The sequence below is a fragment of the Solea solea genome, chromosome 6 (genome assembly GCF_958295425.1).
Source record: "Solea solea chromosome 6, fSolSol10.1, whole genome shotgun sequence".
Classification (NCBI taxonomy): domain Eukaryota; kingdom Metazoa; phylum Chordata; class Actinopteri; order Pleuronectiformes; family Soleidae; genus Solea; species Solea solea.
Genome location: NC_081139.1, coordinates 11646169 through 11669625, shown reverse-complemented (window position 1 = coordinate 11669625; position 23457 = coordinate 11646169). Strand labels below are relative to the sequence as shown.

The 23457-nt window shown below is 38.9% G+C and overlaps 1 protein-coding gene across 2 annotated transcripts; it reads right to left on the bottom strand.

Annotated features, from left to right (window-relative positions):
* Positions 1-23178, bottom strand: ngfb (nerve growth factor b (beta polypeptide)). 2 transcript variants are annotated; one of them, XM_058630699.1, is made up of 3 exons: positions 23044-23178; positions 4686-4834; positions 2-1937 (listed from the first exon to the last, which is right to left on the bottom strand). In XM_058630699.1, exon 3 carries the CDS (start codon positions 1924-1926, stop codon positions 1321-1323), a length of 606 nt encoding a protein of 201 aa, XP_058486682.1. In that variant the 5' UTR covers positions 1927-1937; positions 4686-4834; positions 23044-23178; the 3' UTR covers positions 2-1320. The 2 variants fall into 2 exon arrangements, with proteins under 2 accessions (XP_058486683.1, XP_058486682.1); XM_058630700.1 differs by lacking the exon at positions 4686-4834 and having other exon boundaries at positions 1-1937.
* Between the last annotated feature and the right edge of the window lie 279 nt (positions 23179-23457).

The following is a 23457-nucleotide window of genomic DNA, read 5'->3' as shown; positions in this document are numbered from 1 at the left end:
GATCTTGTGCAGTGCTAGAACCCATTCCTTTGCATTTCTTATCCAAACAATGCCAGTGTCTGTGCTGCACACATTGGTGCCCTTAGTATGTCACCTTTTCAGTTTAAAAGCCTGTAAAGCAACCTGTTTGTTGACAGTTATGTGATTGACAGACAGAAGTTTCTTGCATTCATAGATAAATCAGAAATGAATCATTTCATCGGGGTAATGTGAACACACCCTAAATGCAAAGATGCAAGTAGACATGAATTTTGCATCACTCGTGCTGGGCAACATGAATCACGCAATGATGCAAAGTTTGCTTTATTTGCTTCACTTGCTTCACTTGAAATATTTGGATGCAAATGTAAAATTTGCATGGTGCAACGTGGGTGAAGGCCCGCCAGCGCTGAGATCGGACAGAATCAGTGTAAAAAGACCCCAGTGCCGTGCAGATATTCAGAACATCTGCACCCTACCCCCTTTACAAGTAAACACAAATAATTCTGCAGTCAAACTTACAAACAAACTTCTTTCCCCCTTTTTGTGAATGCACAATAACATGTCATCGAAAAAACTAAAAACTACTTTTATTATGATGTGTGTGCTACGGCAACAGCACATCAAAGATTTGCTTGAAAAGAGTCCGGTTCAATTTAGCTCACTTATAAACTACAGCTAAAATAATCTCTTGCTAAGCGAGACTCCCAACATCCCTGCAATTTGTTGTAAATAGGTAACAAATTGCTGCAAACCAACTGCAGATACTATTTGACCCAGGTCTGGTGTATATACAGTACATGCAGTCCTGATACAAATAGCAATAATTTACTGTGTGCAGAGTGAGAAGTCTTGGGTGATAAGTTATGCAGAGAGAGTCACAGCTACCTGGGTATGTCTGTGTAGCTGCTTTCTGACACGCACTGAAGTTTGGACATTTTCCTAAAATTTTCCGCAGGGCCTGTATGTGGGTCCACAGATGTCCACAGATAATGCTTTGGAATTTTTCCAGAACGTTTCCTGCCAGCCCTCGAGTCACATTTCTGGAGAACGTCCAAGTGAGCCGATGAGGGAATAAAACAGGAAAATCTCTGGAAAAATCACAGTGAGTGAGTGAGTGGGTGAGTGTCTTGCCTCCAGCATGTTCAACCTAGGCTCCAACCTTTTTGCTTGAATGTTACAGAAATTCTCCTGCTGTTGTGAACATTGTGACCCAAACAATCTCCTGTTGCATTCTTCATATGTGCACACCAAACTCTGGAAAATATCCAAATCCAATTTTACTGACATTTGAGATAGTGTGTGTGAGGCTGTTTTTGTGAGATATGCGTTTAATGTCTTTCACTGCCGCCATGACTTGCGGCTGAGGACACACACACAGGCCACATTGATGCGTATGAGCCTCCACGCCACCAGATTTTTGAATGTGGTCAGTGCTCGTACAAAAGTGTGTGAGTTGGTGCAGTAGGAGTTCCAGTGTCGCGCATCAATTCCCAAACAGCCTGAGCTGCCTGAACGAGTGCTATGACACGTAGTCTCGAAGAAGTACTGCTTCTTGTTGACATTGTTGATATTCACATTTGGAAGAACTGTCACCTCGTTGCCTGAGATGTCCGTGGCCTTGGTTTTGTTGCCAACCCAGACGCTGATGCTTTCACACACCGAGTACACCCCGCGGTGCTGAGGTTGTCCTGCCCGTCTGCGGTTCCTTCTACTGGCACCGTGTGACGCTGAAGGCTCTGCATCAGGGGGCTGAGCACTGAACAGCACCCTGGGTGAGAGGTAGTGGCGCTTTGTGAAAAGTTTGGGGTCCACTGTGGGGATGGAGTTAATGTCGTCACCTGGATCCTGCTGCTGTGCCGTCGTAGCAGTACACAAGTCTCCTCTGATGGAGGCCACAGCCTGGGCACTGAAGAAGAGGAGCAGGACCAGCATGGACGACCTCATGGGCACACAACCTGAAAAGCGTCAACAGACACAGAATTTTTTTTTATATTACAGCCAACTACTGACCTCAAATCTTTCTATAACTGGTTCTGTTGGGTTCAGTGCAAAACTGAAAAGCAGGGAGCAGGGACACATCTAAAATGTGCAGGACCAGGAATGAGAAACCCTGACTTAGCAGGAGGATGCCCTCTCTTTCAACACAAGGTGATGTAGCTCAGGGTGTTGTTTTTGTGGCTGATTAAGAAAATCAGAATCAGATTCTGAAGGAAATTGTTTAACTGGAGGGATTCTGTTTATTTCATTTCATGGAACTGCCAGAGAGTAAATCATCTTTGCGTGAAAAACCCTGGACAATCATGTTTGCAAGCATCTAAACAAACCGAGCAGCAACAGCCATGGCATTGTTTGAATGGTAAATGGATCACTACATTAGCAAACTAACACTGTTTCCCAAAAATGACATTACCACACAGCAAAACTGCATACTCAATTCCGTTTGGACAATTTGTTGTGAATTGTTGTTGCTGTGTTATGAGTTTACGAAGAGGCTGCCATGATACTAAAACCATGATCTTACCCCATGATCATAACCAGGTGTGTTTGTAAATCTAACCACAGTTCACTCACAGAGCCCAACAAATAATGACATTACTAACCAGGACATAGTGTCTAACACATTTCCACCAAAACCACTAGACAAGAGACCTGTTAATACGTACTTGTGTGGGAATATATGTTCTAAAGAAGAGGATAGAGAAGGTTGCCATTTAGCAATTTTAGCAGCATGAGGGAGAGGCTCATTCCAATGGTTTTACTCTATCTTTGGTCTATAATGGCTCCTTGGGGAAAAGACTGAACCAAAACAGAAAGATTCTGGGTCAGACAACAAAAACAAGCATTAAACCTAAAGCTCTGTACAGCTGCAGGGGTTCCTCCATTTCAACGAGCCCTTTCACACATTAAGTATGTGATCGAGCTTAAGAGGTGCTTTTTTTGGAAGTATTCCAAACATGGTTTCTTGCCAGGAGTGGGTGGTAGTGACAATGGTTTGCCAAGAGCTTTAGTGATTGTTATACTTGTCATATAGTGAATTAGTCAACTCCTAGAGTGGACAGTGGACTGCAGAATTATGAAGCATGAATGAACTCCTCAGTATGAGAGCAGGAACAACACCTCACTGGATAGGTTTTCTCTGTTTCATCACAGATTTATATACTTTTACTCTGTATTGCTTATGCTCTGTGCACAGGATATTGCATTTTGAAATAACATTAAACATTAAAACCCAGGTTTTCATTTTGCTTCCAAAGATATCTAGGATTTGGTCTAAATGCTGCAAAGCTCAGTTTAGTATAATCTTTCAACATTATTTACAGACAGGAAACATTATCCATGATTTTATCTCTCGTAAACACGGGGAAAAAATAAATTCAATATATGGACAGTTCCCTGGAAACAGAGCAGATTTCCCTTTCTGGACTATAGGAAAGGAGATCTGTGGAAAGATTATCCACAGGAATAAAACTAACATCCCACCAGAAACCATTTTCTTTTCATCACTTTGCTCTCTACCCTGCACTGTATTTACCACAGTACAACGGGAATCAAAGGCATGTTTACACCTGCGATGGTGCTGCTAGCGCAGGCTCTGTCAAGAAGGTTTATTACATACTATGTTTGCCTCAGGTGTGAGGGCGAGTGCTACTGGAATCAAACCGTTGGCACAACATATCAAAAGAAAAGCATAGCCTGTACAAAAGTACATAATGTGCCATGATTATACTAATAATGAATTCTTTTGAGGTTTGGCCAATCTGGCTGAGTGTCTCTCTCACCAATCATCACTTGCTTCTGCCTTACTGTGTGTGTGGTATTAGTTTGGACATTTAAACTAAACATTACTGCGTTTAGTTTTACTTTTAAACAGATTGGATCTCTGTAGAAGGGCCTGCAGCCTTGCATCTTCTTTTGACTTAGTCTGCCAATTTGTGGAATTGCCATGGGTAACACATAAAGTTTGCTTTACATCAGGAAGCAGAGGGAGAAGGAACCTGAAACTGCTTGGAGTCAAGTGTGAGGCTGATGAGAAGGAGAGCAAAACGTTTAAATGAGCGCGGTGGAAAGCTTTAAAATAAAACAATAAAAATCCCTGATCACTGTGAGACACTATGGATGAAGATTATCCGGGACTCCTTTTTTAACAGTTTATATGAAGTTACCGCGATTGAAAAATTGTATGATGAGGCGTGTGTGTTTTGGGGGTCAATATTTGCATAGTTTAAGGTGAAACAAATAATTTTATGCAATTTTGCTTATTTTTGCAATGATGTGAGCTGTGAAAAATAATAAACATTATTTTTTAAATGCTTTGAATGCCACATATATATATATATATATTGGTTTATTATTCTTGTCTTTATACTTTTGTTCATCTTATTTTATACTTTACACTACAATTGTTGTATTAATTTCCTTCATAATTATTATTTTTTGTTCTATTTATATTCGATTGTGTTACGTTTCTATTCTTTGTCCTTTAACTGTTGCAAAATTTGCTTTTTCCCAGTGTATATTAACAAATAATATATATTTATTCCTATAATTAAAATGTATATAACAAATGAGACATCATATTTAATTTTTTTAATTTTTTTCAGTGAATTTGATACATTTTATATCACAGTCTGAGACCCAACTGCAATAACTCCAAGACCTATAAGTAGGCCTTGATAGTCTATAATATCCATCCATCCTCAAACCTTTTCAGTGTCTCCACGTGAACTGTAGCACCCTGAAGGCCCCTAGAGGACGTGATTAGAGCTCTCTGTGTTCTGGGCTCCTGCCATCAGGCCCGGCTGTGGCCCCCATCCAGCGTACCTCTACCCTCCTCTGTCTTCGCTACTCAGCTCTGTTGAGAGACAAGCAGAGAAAGTTTCTCAGCCAGCTCATAAACCCAGTGTAAACACATTCTTCCTGAGACTCATACAGGAAGAGAAAGTTAATGTGTTATTCCCGCTCACCAGATCCTCACATACTGAACATACCGAAATAAAAAAAAAAGCGGACCTGCATAATCTATAAATGATCTATTAAGATTAAATAAGAACATGTACATGTATCTATATTTCTAAAAATCTACTTTATTTGTGTCAAAATAAAGTCACATATTTGTTCATGCAAAAGGTAGGTTGTAGGTTAGTTTAATAATAACGTTGTAAATTCTGTGAGCATTCCTAATCATATGAGTTTGAACAGGTTACCTGAGGCCTAAACATGTCTGTCCTTAAAGAGACAGATGTATAGCAAGATATAATTATTTAGCAACCAATGGGAAACAGGTCATTTAGGACGTGGTACTTTGTATAAAAAGCCACACGCAAACAGCTGGTGGTGTGCTTTGATTTCAAAACAACATAATTAATCACGATAAAACAGAAGCCTTGATATATTTTGTATTAGTCACCCGAAACCCAAAAAAGTACAATCTCCAACAGCTTAAAATGATTCAAAATAAACCTTGGGAGTTCATTATGTAAGAATAAGGTGACATTATTTCTGTATGAAGTAACTGTGCTAACTTGACTTATTTACTAATTTTGGAGTGCACGATCAGTTGAATGTATGAGTTGTTGTTTTTATTCACACTGAGACTTTATATTTACAGTAAATCAGTCCTGTCTACTCTACAGAGGCCGCCATGTTGCACCACCATGTTTCTACTGGACAGACTAAAGGTTCTCCTTCACGCTTGGATGGGAAGGGTGAGATGGGAGATATATTCAGCTGCAACATGCACCTTCACCTGTAGATGGTGCTAAATCTTACACACTGCGCCTTTAAAACTTTGTTTTATGAGTGTTATTGTTTTTTTTCTTATTTTGAAATATCCATTATCTTCACAATCATTTAATCACAGCAGAGGAAGTTAGAAACAGTCATTGAGATACGGCACACTTGGATGAACGCACTTCACATTTACAGGAATGTGAGGTATACACAACCACAGATAGATGGGCTGTAAATCTAAATAAATGTCACGAGTGCACTTCTGTGAAGAGTCCACACTGGCACAGGATGTGTTCCTGCTTTACAGCACCTCAACAGCGGTGGTCTTTGACAGGCATGGGATTTAAACTGTGACTAGAATAACACCGCTGACCACTGTCCTCGACCGCAGCACAGCAGTTCACAGCTGGAATAACACCAAGGTAGAAGCTACCTTCAGGAAGTGTAGTCCAGGAACATATATATATCACATACCACAAAATACAGACTAAGTTTTGACGTGCTGGCTTTTTCTGGAGCTTTATTAGCCTAATAAATTAACTTTGGTCAGCTGTGATGGCAATGGATTTGTTATGTGATTGCAGTAAATCTATTCTCACAAGGAACAAAAAAAACCACAACCTAATAGTGCAATGCATGAATTCGGGCTGAGCTCATATCTCATCAGATCCATGTTCTGATCAAATCCATGTGATCTGAAAGCATACACACAACTGGATCTTGAAGAAACCAGTAAGTAGCATTCTCAACGTTATTTTAAAGTCTCACATGCCAGAGGCTAAGGCTATTCAATTTAAATATTTGGAAACAACTCAACTTTTATGAACTTCATGAAATTTTACAGTCCACGACACACACACATACACACACAGATGTTCTGGGTTCTGCCTTGCACATGTCAGACTCTAAACTATTGTGTATATGTGTACGGCGTACTGTTGCTAAGGATAAAATAAATAATGTAAGAAGAAAAGTTGTGAGTGCTCACCAGTATGATTAATGAGAGCTTGGAGTTGTTGTTTTGTCAGACTGTTATACACAATCAGCAGGAGAGAATAAAAGGAAAAATGTTGCTAAATTCACCCATTCTTTTGGTATAAAAGCAAAAAAAAAGTCAATTAGTGTAAATTTGGACATGATGTGATGTGACAGACTACAACTACAACTAATCTGTATCAAATACACACATTTTCATGCGATGTACAGTAGAAACCTACTGTCAATTTTGAGTGTTCAATTAACCTCTGCATGTGTTTGGACTGTGGGAGGAAACTGAAGAACCTGGAGAAAACCAACGCAATATGTTCTCCCCCAAAATTTCACATGTTTTTATGTGATATTTTTAGACTTTTTTTACTTTGTAAAAAATAATATCTTGAAGCAAAACAGTTTAACATGGGCATTATTAATGAATACATCATTAAACTCATCAGCCATGCTAACAGAAAACGAATGTCCCCTATTACGCACATCTTATTTTAGCAAAAAAAAAAAAGCTCTCACGGCGCTCAGTGGTTCACGAAACCACATTCATTCAAGCTACAAGGTGGGCCACAAATATGCACATAACAGTGCTGTACAACATTAGTGTGTAGCGGAGCGTCACACATCGCACAACTCATCGAGCCTTGAAGCAGATGGGCAACAGCAGCACACGTCCACCTGGTGACTGGAGAGTGGAAATAATATGGCATGTTGTCTGGTCAGATGATGGTAGTGGAAGTGGTACTGTAGCAAATAGAGAGTCACTCTGTGTGTAATTATCAAATCTATTTATGTGGATAATGAACCATGTTATTGAGCAGTCACGGTGCTGCAGGTTAAGTGATAAAAAAAAATAAAAAATAAAAAAATAAAAATAGCCCTTCTTCCTCCCAGATTTAATCTTGTAAAACCTGGTTGGAATAATGTTGATGTTGAGCTGGGTCTCTGTAACACAATGTGTCAATGATAAAACCGCAGTAAATAATGTTAAATCAGCACAAACAAGATCCATGTTGACCATTTCCAAAACTATGTTTAATCCCTGCTTTGGACATCCTGGGGCTATGTGATCTCCTGTTGGATATATATATATTATTATAATATGTTGGATATTTTACTGCACTGAACCTTAAAAGTTAAGAGGCTCAATGTGTCATTGATGTAGAAAATGCAGATACGTTCTAAATTATTTTATGTTGATTTGTCACAAGTTAAAACTGTTGCCCTATTATGAAAACACCTAAATAAAATAATAAGGTTTAACCAACGCAATATAGACATTATTATGTTTTATTTTATCAATAAATATTACAATCTGCCCTAAAAGTCAAATATTTTCCCTTCAATTTGTGCAAAATGTTAATATCCAAGAGTACACGTAACTCTACATTTGCAAATACCAAATAATCACATACTGTAAAAGTATGTAGTTACTTTTCCATTCCTGATCTTAGCTTCACGAATGTTATAAAACACAACTGTCCACTGGTTTACTTCCTGTCACTCTGTCCTGACTTCATTGAACTGAACAGAGCCATCGTTAATGTGATCAGTAACACCATTGCTTGTCCTGCTCAAAATGGCTGCTGTGCAAAGCTGTTCACCAGGAGAACTCCAACATGAAGCCATGAAGTCAATGACTCCATGAAGTCAATGACTCCATTCAGTGGTCACTGGTTTTAACATCTGTCTGCCACACACACACACACACACACACACCTATAAGGACACGGTTGTGAGACTTCACCGAACAGTATGTACTTATTTTGCTAATGTTTGTTTGTTTGTTTGCCGGTAACTCATGTTACTGTCACTGGCTTCTACAACAACTTTATTGTTGCCATACTTTAAATGTTTGTGCTGCTTCCTGTTGTAAACCAGGTGTGCACATTTACCTTTATAGGTATACAATGACGAGTGCCAGACAACATGAAGCATATGATTACTTTCTGGAGTCTCCTTAACATTTTGTCAACACACTTCATATTCAGCAAAGGTAGGGGTTACCTTCATCATTACTCTGTCATCATAATTTAACTGTTGAGTGGCTGTGACTGCTGCTGCTGCTTGAATGTTAATGCTATTCTGCCTGAGGAATGTACATTGAGATATATATATACTCTGTTTGAAAGAAAGTTAAAAAATAAAACCATATGATTTCTGAGGTTAAAGTCAGAATTTTGAGAAAAAGGTCAGAAAATCAGAATTCTGAGATTAAAGTCCGAATTCTAAATCAGAATTTTGAGAAAAAGTTGTCAGAAATATGCGATTAAAAATCTAAATTCTGAGATTAAAGTAAGAATTCTGAGGAAAAAAGACAGAATTCTGAGATTAAAGTCAGAATTGTGGATTCTGAGAAATACACATGTGTGTAAGTGTGATCTCATAATGTGTTAAAGTCGATTCCAGCCTATATATCATAATAACTTGTACTACAGGTGCAAACAATAATATTTATGTTCCATTTAAATGTCCCAGCAAGGCAAACTGAACCAGCATGTAAAATATCAAAGTCCATGCAGGAATTGTGGAAACCTAAATGAAATGCCAACATTATTATTAGGAACATGTGCTTTCCCTGCTGTGACATGTGATACTCTTTGAAAATGGTTTATTGTGTGTGCAATACTCCCTATACTAACTGCACATGCCTCCATAAGGAATGTAAACCGTATGTACTGTATTGATCACTGGTCTATTTCCCTTGTGAGTGATAATCCTTGCTTTTAGTTTGAAGCATAATTCTGTGTAATGCCATGCTCCTTCTTTATTCCCGTTGAGTAAACATAATATCTGTTGTCTGTATCTAATGAATTTTTCCATTAGTGCTGCTTTGCCAGTCTCACTGTACAGCTGTACATGAGGTCATGACCTATCGGATCCATTATCCAAAACTCTGTCACATCTCGTATGCTAGGGTTGCACAATCCTGGAAAAACTGACATGACATAGACATTGTCATTCTAAAATGCTTGGTCAGAAAGGATTTGGGTGATTTTTGAAGTGCAGGGCATAGAACTGAACAATAATAATGAAGAAAATGCTGAAAAATCACTGTAAACCATCCTTTCTTGAAATTATAGAGAGAACAGCAGAGCGTTAACTAAATATGTTTCAATGCAACGTTCCTTTTCTGCTGTTCCTCACTCAATTTTGAGTTGTGGTCATCTGTTGGCGTTGTTAGGAGTTGCTCTCATTGTGGAATTGAAACTGACATGTGATTGGTGGTTTGTAGAACATGTTTTCTCTTTGCTTTTCACAATGAAGGGATCGATTGTAAAGGACTTGGATTGACGTAGGAAGTGAGAAGAAGTTTTGTATGAAAGCAGCAGCAACAGCCAAAGTGGTCTGATTGCCTCACTTAACATTGCAGGTTCCTGCAGTGTGACTATTATGAATGCACAGCTTCAGATGAGGATGCTAAAATGATATATTGTTAAAGCGAAAAGCAAATTATAGCAGTATTTTTTTTTATTTGTGGTGAGATCAGTGTTGTCGACCTGGAGTCAGGAGGTCTAACAAAGACCTATCCTATCCAACTAGTAAATGACAAGTTTTTTTTGAGGGGAAAAACTAGTTGCAAAATGTTGCTGTTGCTTCCTAAACTCTGCTATACTGAGAAAAAGAGCATTGTGGGAACTCATTTGACAATGGTTCAAATGTAATAGACATTTGTTTATATTTAAAAGTAAAGCACTACTGACACACAAACTCTAGATAACCTAGTTATATATCAAAGGGGAAAAAACACTAGTACATCCCAGCACTATTTTACTTGCAAACCAGCTGTTGTTGCTCATATTGCATGTAATGAGGCTCACCTGGAACTCAGCATCCACCTGTAAGGTTGGAGTTTTCCTGGGAGAAGATGTGGTGGATGTTGCGATGGGGGTGATTTTTGTACAAATATAAATTTAAAACACTGTTCTTTCCTTGTTGGTGTGAATTAACTGAATCAAAACCAGTTTGTTATGTGGTCCTGCCGGTCCTGCATGGAGACACCACCCACAACCACTGACCCACAACATCTTAGCTCTAATGGAGACGTTTAATTAACCCGTCTAGGTTGACTGACACGCAGCCCAGTGTGGCACACACAATCCACTCTGTGGGCCAGGAACAATCCCCCCCCCCCCCGTGAAAAAAAAAACTGGCAGTGTCTTCATTCATATGGTAAAAGTCACACAGTAATCTGATCCACTGAGGCTGGATCCCATTCAAAGAGGGAGGGAGGTGCAGGTGACTTTATCTGAAGGCCACCAGAGGGCTTTGAATGACATGCTGCTCATTATGTTTCTGTGGCCATTCATGCAAAACTGCTGGCTGTGCTGAAGTGTAGTTTTGTGCTCCTCATACTCAGGAATAATTGACACAATTAAATACTGTATATGTGTGTATCATTTGCTGTGTTTCCATCATGACACGGTTCGGTTTGGTACGGCTTGTGTTTCAAGAGTACCTTTACTTGGTAGCTAAAGTTGGTAACAGACAACAATGGAGAATCATATAGCAGCAGCTTCTTTTTTCTGCTCTGTTTGTGGTTGTTTGTCTCAACAAGACGTCAAGTTTTGTATGAGAATAGACTGCAGGTGTTTTCCTGGACTTCCATGGGATTTTACTCTGATCGCAGAGGGAGTGACATTTTTATGTCCGGGTGGAGCCGGCCTACCATAGACTGCACTACGGTATGGGTACCATGGAACGTTTGGAACATTTATTTTGGTACTATTCCTAATGGAAATGAAAAAAATAAACGTACTGAGCGGTCCCATTTGGTGGCATTTTTTTTTTACTGTGCGAAATACACTTATCTGCAATGTACTGCATGTGAAAAACAATAATTATTTCACTACTATAGTGTTTCACTATAGATCCTGAAATGACCCTTTGTAGCAGAATGAAAGCAGCACAGTGGAATTTTGGTTTTATATTAAAGATGTAAAATGTGAGTGATTCCAAATTCAACCCATGAGCTATAATCTTTGAACAAATGCTCAAAATTTTCCATGGAGTTCCTCCTTTGTGACTCAATTGCTGGTTTGTTACAAGAGTGGCTGCTTGTTTGCACTATAATTAGACTTTAGTTACTGGCAAACCATTTCAGTCTGCACAGTTGTTGCACAGTGTCCTGTCTCCCGAGCTATTCACATCTTAATTGGCAGATGATGATCCCTTAATTAACCATGCATGCAGCTCCGTTGAGGGGTTTAGATGCATGAGAAGCAGGGAATCGCGGAAGTGATGGTTCCAATAAACATCACTTAGCGTGTTTTCTATCAAAGGTAAATGTAAGGCATAATTTTGACGCTACAAAACAGTTTTCCTTCCTGAGGCAATTCTTTTTACAAGCCACATAACATGGACACACACGAGAAGGTGCTGTTAAAAACACTCTAGGGTGAACACTCCTATATTCTTATTTACTAGAAACAACTGGTTTAAGAGGCTCTTGATTTAATGTGCTCCTGAACTAGGGTCCAGCACAAAAAGGCAAATTATAGTACAGCTCTTGTCCTCTCGCTGACACTCCCCTTGGACAAAAATTATGTTCTTGCAGAATACAGATACAGCAGCAGGCTGTCCTCTGTGTATTCAAAGTGGAGACTGTTCGACAGAGACCTCAACACACACACACACCCAAAGTACAGACAGTAGCATTCAGTAATGAACTCGTCAGCTGACCGCAACTTTCATGATGTGGTCAATTAATATAAATTTACAATAACATCACAAGGAGATTCTTTTATCTAATTTTTATCTAATTTTATTTAGAATTATTTTATAATGTGAGCGGATGTTTCATTTCATCAGTCAAAATAACTGGCCACAAAAGAGCACCACATTGTGATGATCGCGTAAAGTAAAAATCTGAATACAACATTACACACATGCTGGACTTACAACTTTTGACTGTATCTCACACAAGCCAACAGACATGGTCATGTGTGCTATTGGCTGGCTTCAGTGTTCAATAATGCAGTGGTTGAGGAAACACATGCAACCCATTTAAAGTTATATTTAAAATGTGCACCTTTGCATTCCTGCCTAATAATAATGAAGTGAAATACATTATTTTCATAATCAAAAAGGATAATATGTCATTCAAACACATAATTGCCTATTTTCCCTGACATTGTTGTCCTGTTGCATCTAGTTGAAGGCAATTTTCTGTTTTAAACACAATATGGACTTTGGTTATGAAAGTGGGCCTCTGCGGATGGTCTTTTTTTGATTCAAGGCAGATGTGTGAAAGTCTGGCGCTGAGACCTGAAGACTGCATAAGGTCCAATTTGAGGTTCGGCCAAACGGCAAAAGATTTTAAAAATCTGAATGATGCAACAGATTGAGAATTTAAGTTTAATCGTAGCCTTGCCGTTTATTGAGCGCTTGTATTATTGGCTCGTGTCATTATTTCTCCTTGATGTGTTGCTCATCACAAATGTACAGTAAGTGAAATGGTGATGGCAGACAGTGGTAAAAATAATGCAATGCCTCAAAATTGTGCAATTTATGTTGTTAGGGAAATGTTGTATTCTTTAGTCAGACTGATATTGTGATGAATTATGACTGTCCTGCAATAGATCACAGTCCTATGTGGTTTCTGGACTTACCTTGTGGTTCTTAACCCAACAGTTCATCACAGATCAAAACCCCCCAAAAAATCATTTCATGGAATTTCATGGTGTCCAAGATAAGTGAAAACAGATTCACAAAGAACGTGTCATGACGTCTAAAACATTTTTCTTTTACACTGCACAAACCGAACGGGTTGAAATGCAATCACTGGCTGGGACAGAAAGCACCACATGAGAATGGTAAATGGCAGATTTAACAAGGACAGTTTCATTACCCACTGATGGCTGTGTTTGGTCTCAGTGTGCTGAGGAAACACAGCTGACCCCAGTCTCTATACACAGCGGAAAAACAGGTTCTGTACGGGAAAATTAGCCGGATAAAACCCTGACGAGAAGCACTCGCAGGATTCTGTGTGTTGTTCAGTATCATCCGCTGGCACACCCTCAACAATGCAGCGGAAGTCTAAAATAGCTGGAAATCGCCTGAGATGAGGTGTGTAAAGTATTCCCATTAAATGGTTAGAGTTGAACTCAAAATGCTCTTATTTTGTAGCATTGACAGGTTTACATAGTGGTAGTAACGTCACCCATAATAATCCAAACTCCTGTTTCTAAACTTTGAGATTCACGATTTGGCTGAAGTCATGTTGACGTTTTTGCAAATGGAAAATTCACAGACATCCCTTGCGACTATGCTTCTATTGGATGATATCAACTGTCAATCAAACTGCTGTCCACTGGTATGTGCCATGCTTTATTGACTATTTTCCTCTAAATGGGAACATCATTTACAAAATTGACATCACATGCTGTTGCAGAAGACGCGAAACAACGTCTGAGACCATTAACTGCTGTCATTTTCTGACATTATGAATTAAGTGGGAAGCTCATTTTCTGATCGACTTATTTTTGCAACCAGTGTTGCCCCCTATTCACTAGGGTCACTCCCTATTCTTTCTTCCTGGTTAGCGTCAACTGGCAAAATGGAAGACTACGTCCATATGCTGTTGCAGGACTTTTTTTTAAATTCTGCTTAGCATGTGTTAGAAATGTCACATTTTAATGCCAGATGTGAACAGCTGTCCACTTGCGCTCTTGTAGGACAGACATCGTTACGAGGTCATAAACGCTTTACAAAAAAATCAAATGCATGCAAGTTCGTCAAAAGCAACATTTTCTGTGGGAGAAAATGACTCCCTTTGTTTTGCACTTTGGCCTTTTGTAACTTGGCATCCTTTTCACGTGCATAGGCACAATCATGACATTACTCATCATCACTAATCATTATATGGACACTTCATAAATTAGCCTCAGTCATTCAGAGCTCCCTTAAGTTCTCAGGCTGATAGCAGTTGTGGCGCAGCTGATTTTTTTTGTTTTTTTCTTTTTGTTCCAGCATTGTAGTCAAATTCCAGATCAGATATGACTTTCAACACTTGGACAGAATAGCTGCTTTCATTTCGCCAATTTTCTGCTTTGTGTTTGGCCAGACCTTGATATCCTCCTGTTTCCATACTTGACTGGTTTAAAATCTTTTACTGTTAAGTCTCACAAATACAAACTCTTGCATAGCCTTTGGAAAATATTGATCAAAATAATATTTACACATTTAATTTATCTTTTATTCTGAAACACACAATCAATCTGTTTTTCTTGAAGAAATTAAGATGTGCGACATTTACTCCGGCTTGTTTTGTAGTTTGTATCTGGCAGCAGAATTACGGAGCAGCACTAGTTCAAACACTCTCAGATTACATGTTGCTTTCAGCAGCTGTATCATTCATTGTCCACAACATATTTGCGGTATAAGCCAACCATCCAGAAGTCCCTGTGGTGTTTTGTAAGATATTCAGTTATGGCCCGATTATGTGTGCTGACTTTTCTTCTGTGTATCAACACAATTTCAAGCCGCTTGAATAATATTGTTGTCATTTTCTCAAGTGAAAACAAGGAAGCAGTGTGGCTCAAAACTTGTTTTATTTTATCTAGATTGGTTTTGAAAGTCTGAAATCTGTTTTTTTTTTCAAATCTGATTCAAAACACATTTGGACGAGGTTTGAAATGCAATTCAAATCAAATTTCTACCATTGTGTCTCACTCTGAAAGCTCTGGCTGCCCAATTTGAATTACATCAGTCCACACAACAAAGATGTCAAAACCATTGATGGAAATGCTACAACCCTCACGGCACAGCGAAGCTGGTCGTGACTACAGAACCAAACATGGCAATATATCAGAATCAGAATCAGAAGAGCTTTATAGCAAATATATACCAGTCTGCACTGTGACTGACAGGTTTGCCTCCAGTCTGAACACAGCTGTACTGAGCATTTATAGGAACGTGCATGCAGTAAAAATTCTGGTGCATAAACAACTTAGTCAATATATTGTTGAAAAGATGTTGTCCATTATTTCCAGATAATGCATCCCACAAAACAAGTTTCTATTTTATTACTGCTCAGCAAATCAGGGGAAATCTTACTCATGTAACATTCAGTACTTGCCTGGGTGAAGCCAGCCGAGTCTGCCAGTGATTTGATTTCATTTCTGTAGACGCGTCTGGCAAGGACGCTGTTTTGGCCAACTTCAAATCCCTGTTGTGCTACAGGTGACAGAGAAGCAACATCAGGCAGCTTTTGTATAGCAAACAGCAATTTGGGCAAAACAGCCAAGTTTTATTGCATTGTCCACTGCACAGGGTTGAGGTTGTGTGACGTGAGGACTTCCTGGTGTGTTACTTTTGGAGGATGGTATGGAGGCATAACCTGGAAATGGTTATCATCAGCATCATCTGCCAAAGATGCCTCAAGTGATTGAAACACATCATTGATGAAATATAATGTTGGTTCTGAAAGACAAGCTGGCATGTATCTGTGGTTTGTGGAAATGTACAATGGCTTTAAACGTCTTCTGGCTCCTGTGCTTTGACATTTTGTGGTAACGTCTGTTCATGTTGATAGATCCTTTGCTTGGTTTGCCGAGTGTGAGTTCCTGCTGTATCTTTTATGGTCTTTCAAACACTCTAGCACCTCTGTGGCTCTTATGGTTTTCATCAAAAGTTTTCTAACTGTCACTATGCTGTATGGTTATGCCATCTAACAAATACAATTCACCCCTGCTGTTATAGGGGTAAATCAAGGGATGCCACAAAGGTGTCTTTCTACATACAAATGTATATGCTGCTGTGTTTTACATTTTCTCTTTCTGACAGTTTGACTGTGTTCTATCTCCCGTCTCATCATGTGAGCTTTTACTTTAATATTTTAAGGCTCAAATTGTGTCTACACACTGTACCTATGATGATCTTAGAATTATTATAAGCTTGTAAAAGTGAAGCTGTTGTCAGACTACAAATCTAGACAGCAAAGAAGCTAATTGATCTACAGAGTATACAGTAGAAAGTAATTCTACTCATCAGTTGAGATTAAATTGAATCCTCACTTATTTCAATTTTAAAAGTAAGCATAACTTTTTTAATTAAATTAAAACATTTAAATTAATGATATTACTCCACCTCCTCCCGCTGTACAACAAAAATGAGGCCAAAATATCCCATATATGGTCACTTCCATCTTGCACTGGTGACATCATCTGCAGTGAGTGTGGAATGGAACGGTGATACTGAAGTCTTGTCTATTGCACGCTTCAATTGCAAGTCTGTCTCAGCTGCTCAAGGTGTTTCAGCCTGTTTTCATAGCATCATGTTAAAAATTAATTTGTTTTATGTCATGACCCCTGGCTTTCCCCAGTTGATTTGATTCATTTGTACATTTAGTTGTGATTTTGACTGTCATTATCATGTTTTTTTGGTTCTTTTTTACTTTGTGTTTTACTGACCTCACTTTCTGTTTTTAGTCAGTTTGTCCTTCCATTGTTCATCACATATGTAGACGCCACAGTAAGTGTTCTTTCCTGCTGCAGGGATACAGTAGTGCATACGCCATCCTGGTAGAGGCAAGTCTCTCCAATACATGTTAACATGGACATTTTTTTCAGAATTTAACTGATTTTGATCAGTTAGCGATCAAAAATGATTTTTTCCCCCTTTAACTTACACTCTGTCCTCTTGTGTCTGTTTGATTAGTTTAGTTTTATTTTTAGTGAATTTTAATTAAAGCGTTGTAGTTGCATGTGGGCCCTATTTTGCCTGAACCATGACAGTTCCATGACTACTAAAGCCTAGTTCACACTACATGATTTGCACCCTGCTTTTCCCTTTGCCAACACATTGTGCAACTTGCAGCTCAACAACTTCAGCAAAATCCAACCAATCAGATATGAGAGGTGAGGTTTTTAGGCAGAAACTCGGAACAGGGATGCAACAATGATCCACCATTTAAAAAAAGAAACATGGCAGAAAGCTAAAGAGTGAACTCTCCTTTACATGAAAGAGGCAAGATGATATGGGAGCAGTCATGTTCATCTTTAACTTTTCTTCTTTAACATCATAGTAGGTATTTAGAGAGGGAGCTTGGCTACAGTTGTATAATACGGAGAGTGTGTGTGTTTGTGTGTGGCCTGGCCTTATTGTAACTCTCTTTCTGAAATAATGAGGTGCTCATGCTTGCAGTGGTTATTGTCTCTGCTGCTCATACACACAGATATTCACTTTTACACATGTTTGTGTATGAATACCAAACAGTTAATGTGAAGGTGTGATATCAGAGAAAGACTCTCCTACTGACTTTCTAAGAGTGAGAACACCGCGTGGTTACACAACAGTAGGTTTCACAGCAGCCTATGATTTTCCTTACATGCTTTCTAAGTGAACACTACTGTGTTCCACAAACTGTGCCTGAGGCTGGAATAGATGATGGAACACGTCTGCATGGAAGGAAAGATGCTAATGCAATTATATATGAAGGGTGGATTAACAGCGCTAATGCCAGTGGAAGGAGGAATAAAGCAAGCTTCTATAATTATATACAACTGCAGTCCTGTTTATGTGGAGGAGAAGAAAACTATCAACATGTGTTATGACCATCAGATCAATTAACATTTACATGATGTGTGCACTTGCATGTTTTGCTTTTTGCCACCAAAATAAATGTTTTTTCATCAGTTTTAACGAATATGTGCATCATCTACTTTTTTTTTTAAATCTAAACAATTTCTAGTGTTAGAACAAGATTGTACTTGTAAAATACTTTAAAGAAGTCATCTGCATGTAATCAAGTAGTTTGACAGCTTTTTTTTTTCAATCAGAACTTATTATGGGATCCCTCAGCGTTTTTCATTGAGGCATATCTTGATATATGGATTGATTGATTGGTTGGCGGGGATTTTTTATATTATCGCAGGTGGCATCTGATGTTTTAACTCTATCTGTAATAGTATAAGCTCATTAATCAAAGGCCACTCAGTTTTCCACAGTGTCATTACCTGAAAGACAGTAGAAGGTGTATGTCCTTGTCCGGAAGGTCTAGATTTATTGAAATCTATTCCTATTGGGCTTAGAGCAGCAGGATTGTACTATTTTTATTTTTTGTTTTACAGTGCATTAGGGCTTTCACAGACTGCTTGACACATTGACAAATGATGCTCTCATGAATTTGTCATGCGGGCCTTTAAAGGGATAGTTCAGGTTTATTGAAGCGTGACTGTACACAATCCCCCCATTCCCACTGGTCAAATCACCGGTGTAATCCCAGATTTAAACAGGGTTTTCACCAGTAGGGATGTTTTTTATTGGCATTTATTGGTTTTAGCTCTGGTGAGAATGTAAGATGTAGATGAACACAGTACTTTCTGCATAGTTCCAGTGAAATGCTACAACAGGCATTCATTTTCCAGTCATTAGCATTAGTGGTTTGTTGCAACCCTTCCTTTTCTAAAACTCAATTCTCTAAGATTGATGAAATAAATGATGTTGAGTAAAAGATGGTAGTATCACTGAAAACATGTGTGCCAGTTAGGACACAACGGAGCCACTAAAGAATTTGTCTGAGAGATCTAAGAGATCAACATACATATAATGAAAATGAAAAAGCTGAAAGGAACCCCTCAACCACAATCACTGTACCGCTCCATTATTCTACATTCCTCTGCACCGAAGTCCACAGAGAAAATCTGTTTTTGTCACACTGCTGCTTTGTTTGGGAAGTTTGTCACGTAGGTGAATCCAAACAAAGGATTTCTAACACCAAAGTCACAAAATAACACATTTGAATTTACTGATGGAGGCAGCAGTGGATCAACACCTCCGTAAGTTATGCCTTTTGTTAGTGGCCGAAATCTATTTTGGTGTACCCTCTGATGGCCTGGATTCTCAGTGGTGTTGGCACGAGAGCAAGAGTTGTAAGAAAGTCATGACCACATTCAAATGCTTGATTAAAATCAATATTGTGGGAAATTCTTTCTCAGAGCAAATAAAGTTGTCCTTAAGTACATCAATACTAGAACTGTCCCTAACCAACCCTAACCCTTGTGTAGCACATGACGAGGCTCCACCTTGATTCTCTCTTTCTGACACATTGACAAAGGTCAAAGAAAATATCCTGCATATCCCTCCATTAATCGAGTCCTCCTTTTTTGGGAGTAAATGCCCCTTAGTGAAAATAAAAATGGAAAAGAAAGTCTGTAAATTCCTTAACTCCTCAGTTGCTCACTATAAAACTGTCAAGACAAGGTGTGTTTCCCTTTTTTTTTAAGCACCTTTTATAGCTCAGAAATTGCTGGCACTGAGGGTTGTTGTAACAAAACTTGAACTGAGTAACTGTGCAACCCTCAGATGTGACCCTTTTCTGATTTGCTTTTAAAAATAAAAACCAATTCTCAGTTGCTCCATAACTTCATTTTACAGTTCCGATGAAATATGTGGAACCAGTCTTTAACTTTTAACATCTTCAGCCATAGCGGTGAGCACTACACTCTGAATTCCACTCCCAATTTTGCTGACAAACTCAACTGAAGTTTTAAATCTTATTTGCAGAGTGGATTTTTGTGCATCTCTGCTTTCTTGAGGTCCGCTGTCTAGCGTCCTGATTCGCTGCCTTGATGAGATCATTTCCATTTGTTTGCCCCTTTGATGTCTATCTCAATAACAGCCAGTCTGATACTGCATTTTTTTGAGGCAAATAAGAAACCAGATAGCACAAATTCAATTTTGTCTGACAGTTTGACCACATCGCCAAGCCCTCAAACTTCTACATCCTTTTTGGCCTTATGAAAAAAACCAAACATCTGACATTGGCCAAAACCGATAAATGTGTGAGAAGTTGATACTGGCTGAGCAATGTATCAGTCTGGTTCTAATCTCACTCCCTGTAAAGACACTGTCTCCCTTTTGCTGTTTTGAAGAGGTATTATTAGATCCAGGTGTCAGCGCCACTGACCGGTTGCTATCGGATCATGGTCACCCCCCCCCTTACGTCACCTTCCCCTCTTTTTCTGCAAAGATTTCCAGCAGCAGACTACAGCGTCACATCCTGTGCGCTGCCATAAAAACAACAACAACCACGTTTGCTGCACGTGCTATTGTATGGACTCTGACTTTGCCTTTCGAAACCGGGACAAGAAGTCGTCTTCGACCAGCAGAAAACCAACAAAAGCAGAGTGCAGTTTTGTCATCGCGTTCACGTTAGCTGTGCTCCGAGCCAACGTATTTTGCTCTGCTCATGTAGTTGTTGTGGGTGGAGCGGAGACTTATCAGAGATTTGTTGCTTTACACTTTTGTTCCATGTGGTCACAACACGTCTCCGATCCCCTCCCCGAGGTGGTTTCGCAGATTGGACAACAATCCGTCCTCGGGTGTATTTACACTTACTTGCAATCCGATTACAGAAAACGCATGTAAATATATTTAACGTACATTTCAGGAAATCTTAATGTAGGCATGTAGTGCTCTGTGTAGATTATTTCAGCTTTTCCATTACGACTGAACCAAGGAGTGAAACATTTGGACGAAATTTAGTTGATATTAGGCAATCACTGTTAATGGTGATTGGCTTTTTCTTGTGAAATGCATGTTTAGTTGATTCATTTCTTCTGCGAATTCAGTTTTTAAACATGTGGTGCCGTGATTTTATTTTCTTTAGACTAATTAACATTGAATAACTTTGGGTCTTTGGACCTCTGGAAGAATATGAGTAACTGGGGTCATCAGACACATATTGATTCACTAATAGTGATGACAATCACAAGTTTCAGGTCTTAAAATTAAGAAAAGCAGGCCAGATGAGGACAAGCCATGGGAAAACACCTTCTAGAGATCCCCCACTTTAATTAGTACCTTAGAGAGGTTGAAGCTGACTGAATGACTCCATATTTAAGTAATCAGCACCATGTATATTATAGTCGAGGCGTAGAAGCATTCCTCAGCACACATGAATTGAAAATAATTAGTATATTTTATTCTAGGAAATCTACATAAAATGTAGCTTCCAAATAAGAGAGAGGGACAAATGAGTTTACTGTGTTGAGAAGTGGTGTTCGTATAAGAACAGAGATGAAGAAATGAGAGGAAATTATCACAAACTGCGGTGGGTGTTTAGCCCAGCTGTCTACATTTTCTTCGTCCTTGTTTAAAGCCGTAAAAGATGAGTTGTGGAGCATCCACTGTTTATTTGCCAAGCTAGTGCGAGTTAAACCACAGCTGCATAGCAGACTGTGCTCAACTTACCATGTCACAAAACCACAAGAGTGTTGATTATTGGCTGCTCGTTCAAAGGCTATAAACTGGCCTTGAAATGAAGCTACTGTTTTGGAAGTTGTATTTAAGAAACTTTTAACGCACTTTTAAAGGAACTTTGCACCAACCAGAGATGCAACCTGCTTATGTTACGGTATTTCCTACTCTTTACAGATCAAAAGTGCCTTAATTAACCATGGAGACCAGCATCCTACGCACATCCCAATCTATGTGATCTCATCACTCTCATTGTCAATGTAAATTGACTACTGCTCCTATTGTAAAAGTCAAGAGAAGCCGTCCCGTTGGTGTAGTTTACTTTTCACTGTCAGTTAAAACAAACCACATGTTTTTCGGTTGAAAATAACTGCTCGGATCCCACATTAAGAGTAGTAGAACTGCAGACCCTCTTCACAGGCTGTAAACTCGCGTTCTGTTTGGATTGTGTATTGAAGTGAAGACTGTACGCCAGCATACATCCAGAAAGAGTTTTTGCTGATGCTGAAAATAATTAAATGTATTGCAGAGAAAGATAATTTGCATGTTCGTTTATTTGAAATGTACCTCCTAATTAAAGAAAGCACAGCAAGTCTTCTCCAGTATAATCACCTGCTATTATGTCAAGAATGCAATAATTTGTTTCAACTCTGTGGCATAGATCATTTGAGAAGACTACCCTGAAGCTAGCTTTTTGTTTCCAACTCGACATACCACACAAATACAGAAACTCTGCAGGAATAGTCGAAGAATGTTACCTAGCCCAAGGAGACAAGTAAAGGACTGATCAGTGCTATTGTAACCTGATGAGCCCAAGGTAAAGCTTCAACAGTTTCTGAGTGGATGGAGGAGATGATCCTCAACTCTAGACCCGCAAGATGATCTAAAACAGACAGACACAGCAAATGTACAAATGTTACACGTGCTGCTGTGTGAACCGTATTTAACACTTTCTTCCTAAACTTGTTAAACAGAACTATATTTTAAAGTTGCACATCTGAAAATATGTTTAAAAAATAGCCCGTTAATAAATGACCTTAAGTCAATTCATTGTGGTCCAAAACTTGTAAAACAAAAGTCAACACCAACTTTGCATCAACAGTAAGTGTGGATCCATACATTGTAAGTGAAGGTAAAATAATCTACCTCTGCAAAAGCTCTCTCTGTTCTCCCCACTGACGCAAGACTGAAATATATTCCAGTTTGTGTCCAATTCCACAAAATGCCAGGAAGATGGTGGAAAGAAAAAAAAATCTTTGCAATCTTTGACCCCAAACAGTCCTTTCAGAGTCTTGCACTTGTTTGAAATTTGTTCTGAGAGTAAGTGAGAAGCCTCTCAGAGGATGCAGGCTCTGCGTGACTGTGGAGTGCTGAAGGTCCTAGTGCCTGCCCTTTCGAGGTCACCAGCAGTTTGATAAATGACTTGTTGTATACGGCAGGGATCCCAACCTTTTGACCACAGGGTGCTGCACAGTATTTGTCATTTTTCTTTTGGAAAAGTGATGCTAGAAAGATGTTAGTATATATAAATACAGTAGCATTAATTAACCTTAACTACTG

Bases quoted from the DNA above. Each gene is read 5' to 3' on its own strand.
- ngfb (XM_058630700.1), bottom strand. From the start codon at position 1,926: ATGAGGTCGTCCATGCTGGTCCTGCTCCTCTTCTTCAGTGCCCAGGCT.